At 30.1% G+C, this 19,919-nt stretch overlaps 2 protein-coding genes and 1 pseudogene across 2 annotated transcripts; 2 read left to right on the plus strand and 1 right to left on the minus strand.

The window, feature by feature from the left end:
- Positions 1-2,258: 2,258 nt before the first annotated feature.
- On the minus strand, positions 2,259-2,869 carry LOC147920460 (uncharacterized; annotated as a pseudogene).
- Positions 2,870-8,244: 5,375 nt separating this feature from the next.
- LOC104766196 (uncharacterized) lies at positions 8,245-10,469 on the plus strand. Its single transcript, XM_010490030.3, has 3 exons — positions 8,245-9,303; positions 9,386-9,575; positions 9,676-10,469. The coding sequence occupies exons 1-3, from the start codon at positions 8,881-8,883 to the stop codon at positions 10,191-10,193; spliced, it is 1,131 nt and encodes a 376-aa protein (XP_010488332.1). The 5' UTR covers positions 8,245-8,880; the 3' UTR covers positions 10,194-10,469.
- A 5,967-nt stretch (positions 10,470-16,436) lies between these two features.
- LOC104712847 (uncharacterized) lies at positions 16,437-19,696 on the plus strand. The gene is given in 7 exon segments (XM_087500391.1): positions 16,437-17,347; positions 17,350-17,528; positions 17,530-17,941; positions 18,029-18,142; positions 18,145-18,559; positions 18,642-18,741; positions 18,812-19,696. Coding segments are annotated over 7 exon segments (2,697 nt in total). The 5' UTR covers positions 16,437-16,551; the 3' UTR covers positions 19,493-19,696.
- The last annotated feature ends 223 nt before the right edge of the window (positions 19,697-19,919 follow it).

Genomic DNA, 19,919 nt, shown 5'->3' on the forward strand with positions numbered 1-19,919 from the left:
CAGGTTTTCTAGGATTTTAGCATGGATGGAGCAAAGTGGAGCAATTTGGATCATTTTGGAGCATTAATCCCGAAGAAACGAACTTTGATTCAAAACAGAGAGGGAGTGTCGAACGACACTGCCTTAGCATCAATCGACACCATGTTTAGCCAACGAGAGAATCAAGTTTTGGAAGTTTCACAAATTCAGCCAAAGTTTTCCATATTTGCAACACAAGTTCCTGACGTGTTTTAGGACATATATATAGTATTTTTAGGTTTTAGAAACCCACAAGTTTTATTCTAGCAAGTTTTATTTTCCTGCAACCTTGTGAGATTTTTGAGAGCTTTGGTGAGAGAGAAAGAACTGCTTGAAGAGAAGAATTCATAAACTCCCTCGTTTACTCTTTTAATTTCAATTGCTTATTATTCAGAATTATGATTTGTTCTTCATTGAATATATTTGAGTAGTTTACTTGTTAGGTTCAGGATTTTTCACAGGGATTTTATGATTTATTAGATCTGTTTATTTAGGATTCATTATCTTTCGAGATCTTCATCTTAGATTGTTCTTCATATTAATTCTTGATTGATCACATAGAATTAATACTTTAGGAAAATAAAATTGATATGAGAATATAATTGATTTTCCTGATAAAACCTTTTGATGAGCAAAATTACTTTCTGCAAAGAGATTTGATTTAGTAATTTTGTGAACAATCTAAACTTGTTTTTAAAACTGATTTTTAACCTTGAATTTTACAAAAAGATTTGGATTTTCTGGTTTTAAATTTAGATAATATTTGCACTGAGAACTGATTTATTTTACAAAAGTGTTTAGAGTTCTAGATCTGATTTTTAATTGCTTGAACCTTAATTAATTTATCTGATTTAATATTTCATAATTTCAAGACATGATAATAGAAAGTCCATTTTATACATCAATAATATTTGAAAATTTTATAGTATTATGAATTGCCTAGTTAGTGAAAACAAACTACAAGGAGTAGTTAAAATAGACTGCTTTATTAATGTGATTAGCAAATGAATAGTATGGAAAAAAATATGGACAAACCCATGAAATTCATCAAAAGGTAGGGCCTTAACTTGGTAATTCCCCAGAGCCTATCAAGCAAAAGAAGAAGAAAAGTACTAATTATGATGATGATATGAGTCTTTAAAACAGCTAATCTCCAAATCAGTTCAAATGTGGCTATGTTTCTCTGCCAATGTTCTTAGCAAGATATACGGTTCATAAATTAGCATTTGCCATTTTCTAGTAAATCCACTTCTGAAGGATGTAATCACATAGTTAGATGAGTTTATAAAATCATAAATTGCTATCATACCATCAAATTATCTACCAAAAATAATAATAATTAGACATCTGAATTGTTATCTTTGTGAAACTAAAATACTTTTTTTTTAATTAACTCAACTTATGAAAATTTAGAGAGAGGGAACTTAATGATGGATTTCAATATAGAATAATTGCGGTTCAGGGCATCTCCAACCCCACTCTATTTTAGAGTCAAAACTCTTTTATAGAGCAACATTTGCACTAACCCTACTCTATATTTTACTTTAAAATAGAGAAAATGATAGGATTGCTCTATATATAGAGCAACTCTATTTTCACCTCTATTTTTTTTACACTAAATCTATTTTTAACTCTAAAATAAAGTAATACATTAGAGGAAAACAATGCTCTATTTTAGAATTGCTCCACTGGAGATGGTCTCATAAAAGAAGCTCTCTAAGGGCATCTCCAACCCACCTCTATATTTGCTTTTTAACTCTATTTTAGAGTAAAATCTACTCCAATCCATCTCTATTTCTATTTCGATAATAGAGATCCCTATTTTTTCCTCTATATATAGAGGAACTCTATTTTTTCCTCTATAATAGAGTTGAACTTTTTTATTTATAAAATGGTCCTTGAACTTTTAACACTTTTATATTTATGATCAAAATAAATAAAATATATATTTAAATAGTTTAATAATAATTTAAATATTTTAATAATAATTTAATTTGTATATTAATAGGATAATTGATTATAAGTTAAATTTGACTAATTTTAATATTTTGGTTTAAAAAATTTAAACGTTTTCGTATAGAAAATTTTTAAAGGTTTTTGTATAGAAAAATATTTTTAAAATTTGAGACTATTATCGCAAAAGAAAATTTATATAAAATCTTACTAAATATAAATAACTTAAATATTTTAGTTTTTATTCATACCATAATATTATTTTTAATACAACAAAGACTAATTATTTAATATTCTGGTAAATTACTTCCGGATCCACCAATATCCCTAAAAATTTGTCCAATCGAACCAAACGACGTAGATGGAGGAGGAGCTTGCTGGTTTTGTTGTTGATCGTTCTGCTTTTGTAAAATTTGCGCTTGTTGAGCCTGAAGATATCACGAACATTTGGATGTACGGAATTCAAGTCACAAAATAAAATTTTGATTTCTTCCTTTAGCTCTTTCAAAGCATAATTTTTACTTTGCATCTCCAAATGTTGTTGTCTTTGTTCACTTATCTTCTTTAATTGCTCCAAAAATTGTTTATTTCCTTCTTCTAAAGTGTTGATAATCGATGTTGTTTGATCACCAATTTTTCTTTTCATTTTGGATTTTTTTACCCCAAGAGGTCGTGGAGAGGAAGATCCAGCAACAATCTCATCATCATCATTCAAATTTAGTGAAGAAGAAGATAAATGTGGAGATGCTTGTGTCGAAGAACCAATGGTAGGATTATCTGATTCTAACGATGTATAGTCAAAACCAGATGGGATAGATAATCGATTAGGACGAACAACACCATCTTGAAACTTTTCAAAGTTCTTAACAATATCCCAAACATGTCCAAATGTCCAAATTGTTTTATTATTTTATATGATGCAATGTATTTCTTTTAATAAATATGATATTTAAATAATATTTATGAATGTTAAAAATTTAAATAATATCATAATTTTATGAAAGTTTCATAAAATAAATGGGTTAGTTTGCAATTTTTATAAGTAAAAGATATTAATAGTAAAATAAAAATAAAAAAGAATCTCTACGGAATATTCTTTTTTAGAGAAAAAAATAAAAATATCTATTGGAGCAAAAAATAGAGAAAACTATTGGAAATGGTCTAAAGCGGAAGCATTCACTCTATAGTGCTTTTCACAAAATAATACTAATAGTATTGGATTATAAAACTACCAAATCCATTAACAAACAAAAAATAGAAAATACATTATGAATTACTAGTGGTTGTATTTTATTGGTAAAGGAGAGATACGTCATCTGGGAAATTTCGATATGGTGGTTGGGTTAAGGCAAGACAAAGTGGTTGATTTTGAACCCAAAGGTTGAGTATACTAATTTAATTGCCTAAAAACCATGATTAATGAATTAAATCTATATTAATAAAAAGTATGAGCATGATTAAGCTCCTAAAGGCATCTACATAGGATTTTAAACAAACTATCAGGATTTGACATATCACTTATTAACATTTTATACAATTTCCAGAATTTTCTATATTAAGAATTATTTTAAACAGCCTATCATGATTTGATATGTCATTCATTAACAATTTTAAAATTTCCAGATTTTTTTAGAAAAAGAAAAATTTTAAATTTATGGAAATAAACGAACTATGCGCAATATCCCATATTGGCTAACAAATTTTTAGACAATGGTTCAAAACCAGTATAAATAAGATTAATATGATTCCAACAACGAATGAGCAGGAAAGCTTGATTTATCAGGCGTTCAAGTTTAAAAGTTTTATTCGGTTTGATCTAGTTTTTTATTTGATCAAATTAAATCTTTAAAAGTTTCAAAAAAATAATATAATATTTAAATTTTTTAAAAGTTTAAATATTATAAATATTGAAACTTTTAAAAGTTTTTAAATATTATACTTTTAAAATTTTAAAAGTTTAAAATATTATAAATATTGAAACTTTTTAAAAGGTTCAAATTTTATATTTTGAAACGTTTTAAAAGTTTAAAATATTAGAAATATTGATGTAAAACATAAATTATCTTATTTATCTACGTTTGTGCTTTTTATTGCTTATGAGTTATAAAACATATTTTTGTGTATGATTTTATAGATGAGTTGATATTCTTTCATTAATTTTTTTTTATCTTATTTTTTATTTTTATGAGAAAATAAATGATTTTGTTCTTGGAGTTTGATGGGTTAACAAGTTGTGTAGTAATCTAAAAAAATAGTTTTTCAGTGGAAAAGTGTGAAGAAGTTGACAAGGAAGAAGAAGAAAAAGAGTATAACGAAGAACCAAACGGTAAAAGTAATGATGACAATTACCACAAAATTTGACAATGAAAATGACAAGAAAGAATATAAAGAATAAAAAAAACATTGAATAAAAAAAACACGAAAACATAGGTGGTAGCGATCAATTAAATATGAAAACGAGTTAAATTCATGATGATAAAATTGTTTCGTTTTTCTCGTGGTCAAAGAAATGGTTTAGGATATGTGAGGTCATCAGTTTGATTCGCCTCGCCTGGACGTCGAGTTAAATTTATGATTTTTTTTATTAATTTTGATTTTATAACACAACTGATTTTTATATTATAAAAAATTGTGTATCTGAAATTTATTTATTTTTCCTTAATACTAATTTAAATTTTCTTATAAGATAATATTTTATTATCGTCATCAATTATTTATAGTTTTCATCAAAATATATCGAATACATCCACGCGTAGCATGGGTTCAAAACGTAGTAAATTATAAAGAAAAAGCCAAAAAGAAGAGGATAAAAAAGGTAAAATGAGAGTGGAAATAATTAGTGTTGTCAGGTCCCAGAGGTGTATTACTGTTTCTCCCTTAGTTAAACTTTAATTTATTTGGGAATCTAAGAAACAATAAAGGTAAGAAACAAAAAACTAGGTGATTTTATTAAGTTTTAAACAAAACATATTTGCACATAAATGCTGGGATTTGAAACCCATTATTATTGTGTCAAAACTTTTGACTCAAAAGTGAAAAAAATTCATGCAAATAAACAACTCATGACTTGTAATTTAATATGCCTAAGAGCTTCTTTAGATTTGAGAATAATAATATGCAGTACAGTCAAATACATTACACGTAATTGAAACCTTATTAGAATATGTAATTACTATATTATAGCGAATGAACCGTGCAGTGGTACTTTAAATGTACCTCTAGAATAAGGGTATAAACTAGTACTATCTTTTAGAGTTGGAGTTGAAGTGTATAAAAGGATATGCTTAAGCAGTAGTATTTGCTTATTTTAGTGTTTGTTTTAGCTAGGTAAGAGTACTTATGGAGTACTGTTGAATCAATATGATGGTAAAGTATGACATCTTAATATCTACTAAAGATGTCAAATAAGATCAATTCATATAATTCATGCCATGTTTTTTTTAGTCATTTACTTCTCCTTTAAAATAGTTTTTTTTGGGTCAAATAATTTCACAAAACTTGATTTATAAAAAACATAATAATTCAAATACTTATTCGTGGTGAAATTTGATTGTCGTTTTTCTTTTTTTTTTTGCATTTCTTGATTATTCTAACCGGGATAATGATTATTGTAAGTAAGTAATGTATGTACTACAAATAATACAATGAAAATTATTTGGAATATCGATGAGTTCCTTACGAATTGAAATACTTCAACACTGAAGTAAAAAGAACCATAAGAGATTATTACTCCTAATTATCACATACCATCCGAACAAACATGCTCGATAGGTTATTTGTAAATTGTAATGGTGTCGTTTCTACTGCCTTAAGATGTGATATCAATCACAAGTTGGTTTTAGGAGATATTTGTCCGCTACTTCGATGCATAATATTGTTTTAAAAAAATCCTAGTTGGATATACATATTATGTTTTTGACCCAAAAAAAAAAAAGGATATACATATTATGTACTAGTGATTAGCAAATACAAAAAATTTAGTTAAACAATATAATTTATTCTGTTGTAAATTTAATATACATCTTATGATGTTATTTGAGGTATTTTTATATAGTATGGTGAAACTAAACAAAATTTGAATTTATTTAAAAAAACCGACATAGTCCACTTAAGTTATATACTACATGTCTATATATATATATTGTCACGCACAGGGGAAAAAGGGGGAATAAAGTGATATAAAAAGGGTCTTGATAACTTGATTGCTGTAGAGGGAAAGTATCATCAGCTTTTCGTTTTGGGGAGAAGAATCCCACACTTTTCTTTTTCTTTGTTTTAAATTAGATTTATACATTGATATAGCTATATAGCATAAATGTATATATAACACACACGCATAAAAATAATTTTTTTATAATATTTTTCATATTTTTCACTTAGACCAGCTTAAATTTTATCAGTTTTCGTATTTAAATTATCAAAAAAGAAAACAAATGAAAAATAGTCGACATTAATCTCATAAAACACTTAGAAAATTATTTACAAAACAATGGATAAGTAATTGAGAATACAACCAAACAAACACATAAGTTTTAAGATTTCATCTCATATTAACTGCGCTTCTAGTAGTGAAGTGTCTCTAGATGAAATGAGGCTAATTATGATAGACCACATACATATGAGTATATGACTAAAGGTAATGCATGTACCACTGAAAACATATTTTTGATAGAATCAAAATGTTAAATTGTGGCATCAGCAAATTGAAAAGAATATTTTTAACACAAAAATAATTGAGTATTTGCTTTATTCAACAGAATAACTACTAGTATTAAACAGGGTTATGCAACAATTCACCAAATACGTATAGAATAAAATTTATGATTTTTTTATTATTATTTTAAAGTTTGAATACGCATGATTTCAAATGTTTGTAGTTGAACATTTTGCAAATGTTAAAATGAGTGAAACGTGTACAATATCAATAAGTTTAATATCTTGACAAAAGAAAAAATATGTTCTAGTACAAACATCATAAAATATTAATTTAGAAAAGATATTAATTTAGATGCATGATACAATTTTTGAAAGAATTGTACAGATGTATTATAATAGGTCTGATTAATTATACAAAGAGGGAAAAAAAATTTAACCAACAGAAAAAATGATGAACAAAAACAAAATGATTAAAAATGATACAAAGTAAATATACAAGATAAAAGTAAGAATAAAGTAAGAATATCATTTTAAATAATATTTTGATGAATAGAAAAATCAAAATGAGATATATCTCATACTGATATAGCATGGGGGTGAACAAACCAAATCCAATACAAACAGTACATGATATAGGTAGGTATAAAAATACGAACCTGAGTAGTCACTATTGGAAACTCATAATGCATATTTGTTTCCATTGTCCTCTAATTTACCAGCAGCTAAGATAATTGCATACATGCGTACAAAGGAAGAGTCATCTTCTTTTTTATAGTACTACTGTAGTATTCTTTAAATTCTCGACTCCACTTTTTTTTTTTTACTCCTTTCATTTTTTTTTTTTTTTCCTTTTGTTTACTTTTACTTTTCTTCTTTATATGAATAGACCAAACGGTCAAATATTTGGGGCCCCTGTCTTTTTGCATGATTTTTAGTAATTTTGAGTTAATTGTTTTGTGATTTTAATGTGGGTTTTTAATAAAGCAAAGCTTAAAGTCTCATAATTACAGCATGGGTATATCTTTTTAAAATACTTTTTATAATTGGACTAGTGTTATCATTTCAACATTCAGATTATTACTATTAACTTTTACTTTTTCTTTTATTTAAAAAAAAAATTCGTCAGCCTTTTTTTCCTCTTTTGTCCTTTAGTGGTCAGTCTAATATATTATTTTCCCCTTATTTTACTGACATTATATTATTATTACCCAAATAAGCTGATCATACCAATAGTGTATTACTAAAAAAAAAAACTAATTTAATTTAGTTTTGTTTTTAACCTAGAGTAATAGATTTACTTAAGACACATGTTGAGTTACTATTGGATTGAAGTCAGTTTCCACTATACCTTTAAATAAATAAATAAAAAAGAGGAATAATCCGTTTTCGGATATACCCGATATTCCACGGTAGTGGAGGACAAAAAAGTAATTTACAGTTATCACAATTACTGACACGTCTCCCGTAAAAAGGATTCACCACTACGCTAAGATGAAAACGACAAAAAAAAAGTAAAAAGGTTAAACGGTAAAAATAAAATATTATCCGACGTGGCATAATAGTGCCTAGTCACCATTTGAGAGAGCCTCTTCAGCTTCGGGATCTCTCTCTCTCTCTGAACTCCTTTATAAGATTAAGCCAACCTCTCTTTTACCCACACCATCCACACACACACACACATAAGAAAAAAAAAATTAACAAAATTCATCACAAAAATACGTTTTCTTCTTATATAATAATTTCTCTCTCTCTCTAAGATTTGTCGCTTACCTTTTGAAATTCTCCGGCGATGAATCTCGCCGGGAAAATGAATATTCCGGTTATGATATCAGTATCTGTTACTAGTAACGCCGTCGTCTCTTACCATCGCCGTCATGTCTTCCGTGAAAAATCCTCGGAGCTGAACTGATCCTTCTCTTTTTTTTTGTTTTTGTTTTTGTTATTATAATTCTTCGCTTCGTTTTTGTTAAGAAGATGATCCGCTGATTTCAGAAGTTTCTCCTTCTGGTTTTTAGCTGAGAGGTTTTGTTAGATTCTTCTTCTTCTTCTTCTTCGTCTCTGGTTTTTGAATCCAGTTTTGGAAGTTTTGTTTTTAAAGTTTCTGTTGAAGAGATCTGAGATAGAGAGTGTATATGAAAATCAAATCTGTGAAAAACTTCATTTGAATTTTGAATTTGACTTGTTGGGGACTCTTGTGAAAAGAAGAAAGTTATAGATCTTCGTCTTTGTTAGAGAGAGAGAGAGCTAAGAGCTATGCCATTTACGATGAAGATCCAACCGATTGATATCGATTCTTCTTCTCCAGCCGTAGTAGTAGTACCTGGCAACAACAAACCGGTCCTCAAATCTCGTCTCAAACGTTTGTTCGATCGGCCCTTCACAAACGTATTGAGAAACACCGCAACAACCACCGAGAAACCATTTCTAGTCACCGGTGTTGAAGTTCAGCAAAACGGAGGAGGAGGAGGAGGAGTGACGGCGGAGTTCGAGCCAAGTTCCGTTTGTTTAGCGAAGATGGTTCAGAACTTCATAGAAGAAAACAACAGCGAGAAACAAGCTAAATGTGGACGTAATCGCTGCAATTGCTTTAACGGCAACAACGATACCTCCTCCGATGATGAATCAGATCTGTTCGGTGGTTCAATCGACGGTTGCGACGCTTCTGATCATCTCAAGGTAAACAACATAATATATCGCTTGTTGTTCCTTGTTCGATTTCTCTTACCTAATTTTGAATTTTAATCGATTCTGAATTCAGAGTTTGATCCCGTGCACAACCGTCGCCGAGAGGAATCTGTTAGCCGACGCGGCGAAGATTGTAGATAAGAACAAATCGGTGAAACGAAAAGACGATATGAAGAGGATCGTCAACGAAGGACTCTTATCTCTTAACTACGATTCTTCAATCTGCAAATCTAAATGGGATAAATCTCCTTCCTTCCCTGCTGGTATGTATTAACATCTTCTTCTTCATCTTCTTTAACAACTTTATGAACATGAAGTTTGTGTGACTGACTGACTAATAATGAATTTTTTCATTTTGTCCAGGTGAATATGAGTACATAGATGTGATAATCGGAGAAGAAAGGTTAATAATCGATGTAGATTTCCGATCAGAGTTCGATATTGCGAGACAGACGAGTGGTTACAAGTCTCTGCTCCAATCTCTACCGTTCATCTTCGTCGGAAAATCTGATCGGTTGAGTCAGATCGTGTTTTTGATATCGGAAGCGGCGAAACAGAGCTTGAAGAAGAAAGGGATGCATTTTCCTCCTTGGAGGAAAGCTGAGTACATGCGATCTAAATGGCTTTCTTCTTATACCCGAGCTGGAGGAAACGCCGATGAGATGCCGGAGACGGATGTTGTTGCGGTGGAGAAGGAGGTGACGGATAGTGTAGAGATTGAGCTGGTTTTTGAGGAGAAATGTTTATCTCCGACTCCGAGAGTGAAGGATATTAATTCTTCTTCCTCCTCTCCAAACGACGGCGGCGATGATGACGTGGCGGTGGAGAGAGAAGTGAAGGCTGTTACCGGATTAGCTTCACTCTTTAAGGAAAAGCCCTGAATAATAATAATAAAACAAATTTTGGGATTTTTTTTTTCTTTCTTTCTTTTTTTCTAATTTTCCTTAATTTTGATGGTAAAAAAAAAAACAAATATTAAAAAAATATATAACATTACCATATTATATATTGGCTTTCTTTTTTTCTCTTTTACCTTTTTCTGTAGTTGTTTTGACCTCTCTTGTTTTTTTTCTTTACAAGGGGTTTTTTACCACTTTGTACTTAGTACCGTCAACGGTGAAAAAAAATAAACAATTTACTTATTTCCCAAAAATAAATTAAAATGTTATCCCTAAAATTTAGTACTTCCGAAACTCAAAAGAAACACCTGAGAAATCGTGCAGTGGAATATAAATATTTTTTTAAAAAATTATTTTTGTGTAATCTTAAGATGATATCGTTTAATATGTGTAAGCAGATAAGGGAACATAAGAGTATGACACGATCTTTTTTATTTTATTTTTAGTTTCTCATCTTTTCATAAAACCTTTGATTAATTAAACGTTAAGCGTAGCGTTACTACCAATTTTGTTTACTACTCATCTGTTTTACTATTAAGGCAGTGAATGGTAACCTTATAAAAAGCGTATTTCAAGATTTGTTTTTAAAAATGGGTCTATGTTACCATTCACGTGATTTCACCTAATATGCGGTATTCTACAAAAAAAAAATAAAACACTGTATGCGTTTTTTGAGGGTGAACAAAATTCACTGAATCGCAGTAAGTTTTTGAAGATAGCTATTATCCAGCGGTATTTACATTTCCGCACTAGACAAAAAATAATTTTATTTTATGTTTTGAATTTTTTTAATTAATAAAAAGAGTAATAATCAACATAGATTCTAAAAGTTCCAACAAATGGTTTTATGCTATATTTAATTAAAACTGTTAGAGAATTTTGTTAGTGTTCTTTTTAAGAAAAAAAAAATAACTAACCCTATTCTTTTATAATTTATGTTATAGGAAAATTAAATTAGATGATAATATTTTTTCGTTGTGCTATATTTTTATGATTAAACAATTGAGCACTTTTTTGATTGAGAAATAGATATGTCAACAAAAATTACTTTAGATCAGTTTGAGTATTTAAAATTTATAAATATATGAAAATATATCTTTATCAACACAACTAATAAAATTTTACAATTATATAGTTTTAAATATACTTATTTTAACATATTTTTATACAATATGTAATCCGCCTTTTCACCAATCAAATATTATTCTATACCGCTTATTTTATAATAATCACACTTGTCCTGCAAATATGTAATTATATTAGTTATTAATAAATAATATTAAATTTGTACCACAAATTATTTTTCACCAATCAAACATTATTTTGTACTGCTTATTTTGGAGTAACCGCACTTATCCTGCAAATACATTTGTCCTATATGTATCGTAGTTAAATCGTATTGCATTATTAAATTTTTTGTTTCCCACTACGAAATCTGCGATTACTATTTCAACCCTAAGTTTTGGTTAAAATGACGACAGCATTGAGAGAAGAGAGAAGCTCGTGGGCTCTCGATACTTGTGTGGAGTGCCAGAGCTGTTCTTGAACAACGTCTCTTATTCTCTCTCTTTTGCTTTGGAATTAACTTCTTTTTTTTTCTAAAGATTTTTTTGCCTTAATTGTTTTAGTTTAATGATTTTTTTTTGTTTCGGTAATCTCATTTTCTTTCTTTATTAGAACAACTTTAGACATTTCCCAAAATCTTGACACGTTAAAACCTGGTCCATTTTTTATTTCATCAAATTGGCTCTCCAACTAACTAATAAAACCATATAGCTTAGGTGATTTTTTTCTTCTTGTTTTTAGTCTGAAAAAAAATAAGTTACGTGGATTTATAAAAGAATAATATGGATAATGAAAATTGACTCTTTATATCTACATTTCATAAAAATAGAATTTTAAAACTAAATAATAAATACTAGTAATTTTAGTTATTTTTAACTCTAATATAATAGGAAAATCTTATAAAAAATTATATATAAAATACTAAACATTTATCTTTTTGTAAATGGAGGAAATGAATATAAAATGTTGAGTAATCAACTTTGATCATCGATATAGGAACTATAAATCAAAATCTACTGAAATTACAAAACACAATTAACCTAATATATATGTGTTCACTTTCAAGTTTTAACTATTACGATGGACCTCGCAACAACGTATGAGAGAGGTTTTTATGTATTTATGTGGTTCCAATGTTATAACTGGATTGATATTTTGTTTCTAAGAGATCAATAAAATTTGGATGAATGATCTTTTGATTTATGTATTTGTCATTTTGCATTTCATTCAATTCAAAGGATAAAAAAAAAAAGATTTTCAGTGGTTCGTGCTTGTTAAACGTGTTAAATATTTGTTCATGCAGTACCCATCGGTGTAGGTATGTATATTTTGCAGGAATAGAGAAATCACAATTGTGACTCTTCTTGAACACAATAAATCAGTTTTTGTTTTTTTCCTTGTTATCAAGCTATAAAATATTTAATCGATAAAAGGGTACCTTTCAATATTAAAAAAGTATTTATTTTTTGGTTGAATTGATGTTACATTGTTTATGTATGATTATTATAGTATATCAGTCTATAACCAATAATCAATATAATAATGAATTATTAAATTAAAAATCAATCAACGTTTTAGTATTAAAGAAATAAATCATACATAATTATAAAATGTTTAAATTTCATTTATGATATAAAAGAATATATTTTTCAACATAAAAAATGTACTAAACTTCTAATTATTTTTATTTCGTTTTTACGCAGTAATTGTTTTGATATTTAAACTGATAAATTTCAATTTTTGTTTGCCAATATTGATGAATCACTGTTTACTTGATCATTATTTATTTGTTTGTGTGGCTAAGGTTAATACGTAGACAGTAGACTTGTTGATACAACAATAAAATTATGTGGTTAACGTTAATTCAAGCCCCATGGGGTTGGTTAACTACACAAGCAATGATCAACAAAACTAAAATTGATCATATGTAGAAGTTTTACTATATTGGATCATCGCTTCTAGATTTTTTTTTTATAGATCTGGTCCTATAGGCAACATAGGATCATGGACTCAGCAGTACTCCTAGTTTATAGATCATTCACTATCATATATAACAATTATGTGGAGGAATATGTGATACTTCTCAAGTTAGGAAAATGATAGTAAGATGATGTACACAAATACGACTTTAGACCCATCTATATATTCCGATTTATAGCCGCAACTAATCTTTGCATGCCCATGAAACACATTATGCTTAAATCATACTGGATGTGATTAAGTTCAATCTAATATCCCTCGAGTCTCTCAATGTCTTCAACGAATCTATTAGTTGATGTTCTCACGAAACCGTTATAGTATTTTTAATTTAGTTTTAATCAAGATTGGTTTTGCAAACCGTGGACCATCTTGAAAACATATAAAAAAAATAGACACAAATATATAAAGTTTGTTTAGATCTCAATATTATCTCTTCATGTACTTGTATACACCGATGTACTTTTTCATCATAAATCAAGGAAATACGCTTCCCTAGTCAAATGAGGTTTTGATGTGGAATACTAATACGTGATGATTTTCCATTTTTCTTTGCTACTTCAATTTAGAATTGTCACTACAAGTACAAAGATACAAATGTAAACATTGTTTTGTTTCTTCCAATCCTAAAGATTACAAGTAAGTGAAGTGACTTAACCATATCCAACAACTCATCATCCATAATTTCTAAAGATTAACCTAGGTCATTTCACGAATTTGATGGAATCAATATATAAGATCCCGCTACATTTGTTGTGGATCTAAAAACAAAAAAAAAATCAAAATAATATTCAACGTTTAATGGATAAAAGCTAGCTAGAATGGTTTAAGCCGGTCGTCATGAACAAATGTTTGGAAACTACCAAAAAAAAAATGAACAAATGTTTGGAAATTTTGATATCCTATTACATACGTTTCATTTTTTCTTTTTGTTAATGGATCCCAAGGACACATGCATGATCTTCGCTTAAAATTTGTACATATATAGAAATTAGTGAACATAGCAAAGAATCTATAACATTAGTGATATTGTTAACTCTACTTTTTTCTTCATCAGGTCAGTTAATTGCCATGTCTTGTCAGAACTTTTTTAAAATAAAAATTGAATGTTTGGAAACAGTTAAAGGTCTTCTTTCTTTTCCTCCATTTCTGTCAAAAGCCTAAACCAAAAATTATTTACATGGACCTAACCTAACTGTGTTCCAAATATAAATGTAAGGTTATATATGTTTTTTCTTTTATAAACACATACATATAATTTTATATGTGAAATGCATCACAATCATTGATGTGGGGGCACAAGTCAATTCATCCATAACTATAGTATTTATTATCATTGTTGTTATTATTTTATATGTCACATATCAAACGTATTTGTATATTTCGAATTATTTGACAATAGGGTAGGGTCGGTTACAACAATTTCACAAACTGTGGGGTCTTATTTCCCTTTTCTTATTACCACCCACCTTTTTTTTCTGGATTTGACATTATTTGCACGGGTAGAAAAAAATTAAATCTTACATTTAAATATCCCTATACTATGTGGGCTATTTACTATCAATATCTCATTATCTTTTTGGTACGTTTCTCTTTGTTACCAATGGGAAAAAGAGAAAGTAATAATAAACCATGGGGTTAGATTTAATGTCTATAGAAAACGACTCTCCACCCACTCATTTATATAGTTTTTGGAGATTATCTAACTTTGTTAATTCTTTTTTTTTTCACATGAGCTTTGGCTAATGAGACAATCAAGGTTTCTGCTGCACTAAAGAGAGAAAAATGGGTTTTATTAATTTTAAAGGTTATTTGCACAACCAACTTGTTACATTGTTGCAAATTATTATTTTTGTTGAAACCCCCACATGAACGTTACAATGATTTGTTTATATTATAAGGGGTTGTCTATGTATAGAGAGAGAGAGGAGAACAGGATAAAGAGGCATCTTTTTATAAGCCAACATTGATCATTATACATTTTAAAAGTGCTTTTCTCCAATATTGAAAATTGAAAACTTTTACATACTCTCTTGTCACTACAAAAAAAACAATATGTTTTCCTACCAAATTTCCTACCAAAATTTTTGTAGGACTATTTTTCTTCGGAATTCCTTCTGCTTTTTGACGAATAAAAAATTGTCGAAGGAAATAAGAAAGAAAATTCCCTACGGAAAAAGAGAAGAGAAATGAGAAGAGTATTTACTTCGAAAATCCGTCGGAAAACAAATTCGAAGGAAAAAGTGAAGGAAACTCGATACAATATTGAAAGTAAAACAGGGGAAAGAATTCGGAAGGAAATTTTGCTCTCATTTTCCTACGAGAATCGCTACGAAGGAAAAGTTGAAAGCAATCGGAAGGAATATAGAGGGATTATAGGCCGAAAGAATATAAAAGAAAATATTCCTTCGAGTTTCCTACCAAACTTATTATTCGAAAGAAGATTCGTATAATAGTTGTTTAGATAAACAAGCCAAAACAAAACCAACTGGGCAATCAATCAATCGGAAAGATTCGAAGTTGTTTTTCTATATAAGACAGCCATTGCCTATCTTAAATTCCAGACAACAAAAACATTTATAGCTCTGGCCTATCTATTATTTCAAAAACTAGATTTTTCTTCTACGATTCAAACTTTTTCTTTAAATATTTACAAAAAAATGAATAATTTTTGCACGTGGTTGGACAAAGAAAGATGTTATCCGAATGGGATGCTTACGAGGGAATATGCAGCTGGACTCACCGAATTTATGAACGTCGCTATGAATCAGGATAGCTGCTTAAGAAGTGGTAAGATGTTATGCCCATGTCCATCTTGTAATAATAATATCTTCATTGACAAATATTTAGTCTGGGGACATATTTATAGTCTTGGAATTATGTCGAGTTACAAAGTTTGGTTTTATCATGGAGAAACTGATGCTTATCACGTGGGTAGTACAAGTGAAAATGTGCCTGAAAGGGTAGAAGAATCTAGATTGGAAGAAGGAGGTGTATGAACGGTTCAAATGGTTCATGATGCACATAGAGAAAATATGCAAGAATATATAGAACCTACAAATATAGTAGAAGAACCAAATTTAGAAGCCAAAAGATTCTACGATATGTTAGATGCATCGAAGAGTCATTTATATGAAGGTTGTAAGGAAGGACATTCTCTTTTATATGCTGCAACTAGGATGATGAATATAAATACGAATTATAATTTGTTAAAGATATTTTACCCTAAGACAACATCTCACCGGCTTCGTATAATGAAATTGAGAAGCTTGTTTCTGGTCTTGGTTTGCCATATCAGATGATCGATGTTTGTATCGACAACTGTATGATTTATTGGCAATCAGACACAGATTATTTAGCTTGTCGATTTTGTGGAAAACCCCGGTTTCAAAATACAAGTGGGAAGTCCCGAGTAGCATTTAAGCGTATGTGGTATTTGCCATTGGCCGATCGGTTGAAAAGGTTATATCAAGCAGAGCGGACAGCTGCAGCTATGAGATGACACCAAGAGCATTCAACTGATGGCGAGATCGCGCATCCCTCAGATGCAGAGGCATGGAAACATTTTCAGAGAATTTATCCAAGTTTTGCAGAAGAAAGTAGGAATGTCTACCTTGGACTATGTACAGATGGTTTCAACCCATTTGGGAAACATGGACGCCAATATTCTTTATGGCCAGTGATTCTCACACCTTACAATTTGCCTCCGTCTTTGTGCATGAAGAGAGAGTTTCTATTTCTGTCTATCCTTGTTCCTGGTCCAGAACACCCAAAGAGATCTCTTGATGTCTTCTTACAACATTTGATTCATGAGCTACAAGTTCTATGGGAGCACGGAGTTCAAGCCTATGATGTATCATGGCAGCAAAATTTTACGATGCGTGCAGTGCTTATGTGGACTATTAGCGATTTTCCAGCTTACGGAATGTTATCTGGATGGACAACGCATGGGCGATTATCATGCCCATACTGTCAGGATAATACAGATGCATTTCAGTTAAAACATGGAAGAAAGACCTGTTGGTTTGATTGTCATAGACGTTTCCTACCACGGTCGAATCCTTATCGCCGTAACAAAAAAGTTTTAAGAAAAAACATGTAGTTTATGATGGTCCCCCACCTGAGTTAGATGGGGAAAATCTATTGATGCAGCTTAGGGATTTTGGCGCAGAGAAGACGACATATTGCGGGGGTAGTGTGCATAATCCAGTAGACGGGTATGGAAAATTTCATAATTGGCACAAACATAGTATCTTCTGGGTGTTTCCTTATTGGAAAAAATCTCTTGTTGAGACACAATCTAGATGTCATGCACATTGAGAAGAATGTGTTCGATAACTTGATGAATACAGTTTTAAATGTCCCGGGGAAGACAAAAGACAATATCGAATCGAGATTAGACTTGCCTTCAATATGCAATCGGCCTCATTTACATGTCTTATCAAGTGGAAGAGGTCCAATCCCTAGATTCATATTAGATGGAGATGCTAAGGATGCATTATTTAGGTGGATTGTCCAAAAGGTTAAGTTCCCTGACGGATACGCTTCCAACTTACGAAACTATGTTGATAACCAAGAAGGTCGATTATCAGGGATGAAAAGTCATGATTGTCATGTGTTTATGCAACGATTACTACCATTTGCATTTGTAAATCTCCTCCCAAAAAACGAACATGAAGCTATTGCAGGTAACCTTTATTGACAGGATGTTTGTATGATTGGTTTTTATAAAACAATAAATAATAATATCTTTCTATGAAATATGCATAATGCAGGTATTAGTGCTTTTTTCAAAGACCTATGTACAAGATCACTAACGCCAGCTGGTATCAGGCAATTAGCTAACAACATACCAGTACTAATATGTAATCTTGAAAATATATTTCCACCCTCTTTTTCGATGTGATGGAGCATCTTCCAATACATCTTCCTAGAGAGGCAGAATTGGGGGGACCTGTGCAGTATAGGTGGATGTACCCATTCGAAAGATTCATGTTTCACTTGAAAAAGAAGGTGAAAAATTTAAGCAAAGTGGGAGGTTCTATTATTTCTCAAAGCATCAACGAAGAAAGATCTAACTTTGCCGCCCATTACTTTCCCCCAATTATTCAAACAAAGAGCCAAAAACCCAGCCGTTACGATGACGGTGGAGAAAAACCACATTACATAACCCAAGTTCCAGATATATTTTCACAAATTAGGCGGTTAAGCGGGAAACCAACTAAGAGGTGGCTTACGGAAGTTGAAGTTAAACACTTGCATACCTACATTTTGTTGAATTGTAAGGAACTATGGCCATATGAGAGGTATAGTTTAGTTATGTAAATTTTTGTATTTAATATTGTTTGATTATAAGTATTTATTTGTTTTTTAAACTTGTATATCCAGGATTTATATGGACCAGTTGCGAACATCTTATCCACATTACGATGAGGAAACACTTGCCACAAAAAAACAGAATGAATTTGTACAATGGATGAAATTCTATGTGAGCATTTTGGAATATTTAGTTTTTTATTTTTTAACAACATGAAAATAATGGACTAATTTTGAAACAGGTGCACACATGCAACAATAGAGGTGAGAGATTACATACCTGGTTAGAAGAGTTGGTAGATGGTCCATTGTCGCTTGCTCAAATTTCACCGACTTACTACACACGTGGATATGCATTCAAAGTGTTCCGAGAGAGAGAGAACAGAACAACGATCAATTCCGGAATTATCACGCAAGCCGGTAATGTAATATATTATGGTGTTCTTCGGGAGATATTGGAGGTTGAGTTCCCAGGAGTTATTAATTTGAAATGCATAGTTTTCATTTGTGATTGGTATGATCCATGTAATGGGAGGGGAGTACGTGTAGATAAATTTGGTGTTACTGCAGTAAGAACATCAAGAGTACTTGATAGATATGACCCTTTCATCCTCGCATCACAAGGCGACCAAGTATGTTACATCCCCTATCTTCGCATTACCAAAAAACAAGATTCATGGGTTACTGTTACGCAAATAAGCCCAAGAGGAAGAGTACACGGAGTTATAGAAAATGGACCTATGCAACAAACATATGTTGGGAGCATCTCTTCTGATGAACTTAATCATGACGATCCAACAACAGGAGAATTAGAAAAAGAGACCACGATCGATGAGATTTTGGATGTTTATGAAGAAGAGGCTGGAGAGTTTGATGAGGAGTATGATTCCGCTTCATCTGAATATTCATCTGAGTCGGACTAATATTATATTCATGTTTTATTTAATCTGATGATTTTAAATTAAAGCAACTTTATAAATTCATAAATCATAAATCATAATATGTAAATATTGTAAATATTTATATTGTAAATATCAAATATGATATTGTAAATATCATAAATCATAAATCATAATATGTAAATATTGTTTTAAGTTTCCAATATTATGTAGAAATTTTATATAAAAGGGGAAAATCAAACAAAACATAAGTTATATATGTGAAGATTTATATAATTTTTATATAAATTACAACATAAAAAAAAAAACAAAATTTGCAAAACATAATTTATGTAATTTACAACATAAAACAAAACATAATTTATAATTTTGTCTTTGGAAATGGACTTGGCCAATCAATTAAGTAAGCTAATTCTGTATTGGGTTTACAAAATTTTGATTTCTCTTAATG

Source organism: Camelina sativa, chromosome 19 (genome assembly GCF_030686135.1).
Source record: "Camelina sativa cultivar CO46 ecotype springtype chromosome 19, ASM3068613v1".
In the NCBI taxonomy this organism is placed as follows: Eukaryota; Viridiplantae; Streptophyta; class Magnoliopsida; order Brassicales; family Brassicaceae; genus Camelina; species Camelina sativa.

Bases quoted from the DNA above. Each gene is read 5' to 3' on its own strand.
- LOC104766196 (XM_010490030.3), top strand. From the start codon at position 8,881: ATGCCATTTACGATGAAGATCCAACCGATTGATATCGATTCTTCTTCT. The intron at 9,304-9,385 runs GTAAACAACATA...TTCTGAATTCAG, and splicing joins ACGCTTCTGATCATCTCAAG to AGTTTGATCCCGTGCACAAC. The intron at 9,576-9,675 runs GTATGTATTAAC...CATTTTGTCCAG, and splicing joins ATCTCCTTCCTTCCCTGCTG to GTGAATATGAGTACATAGAT.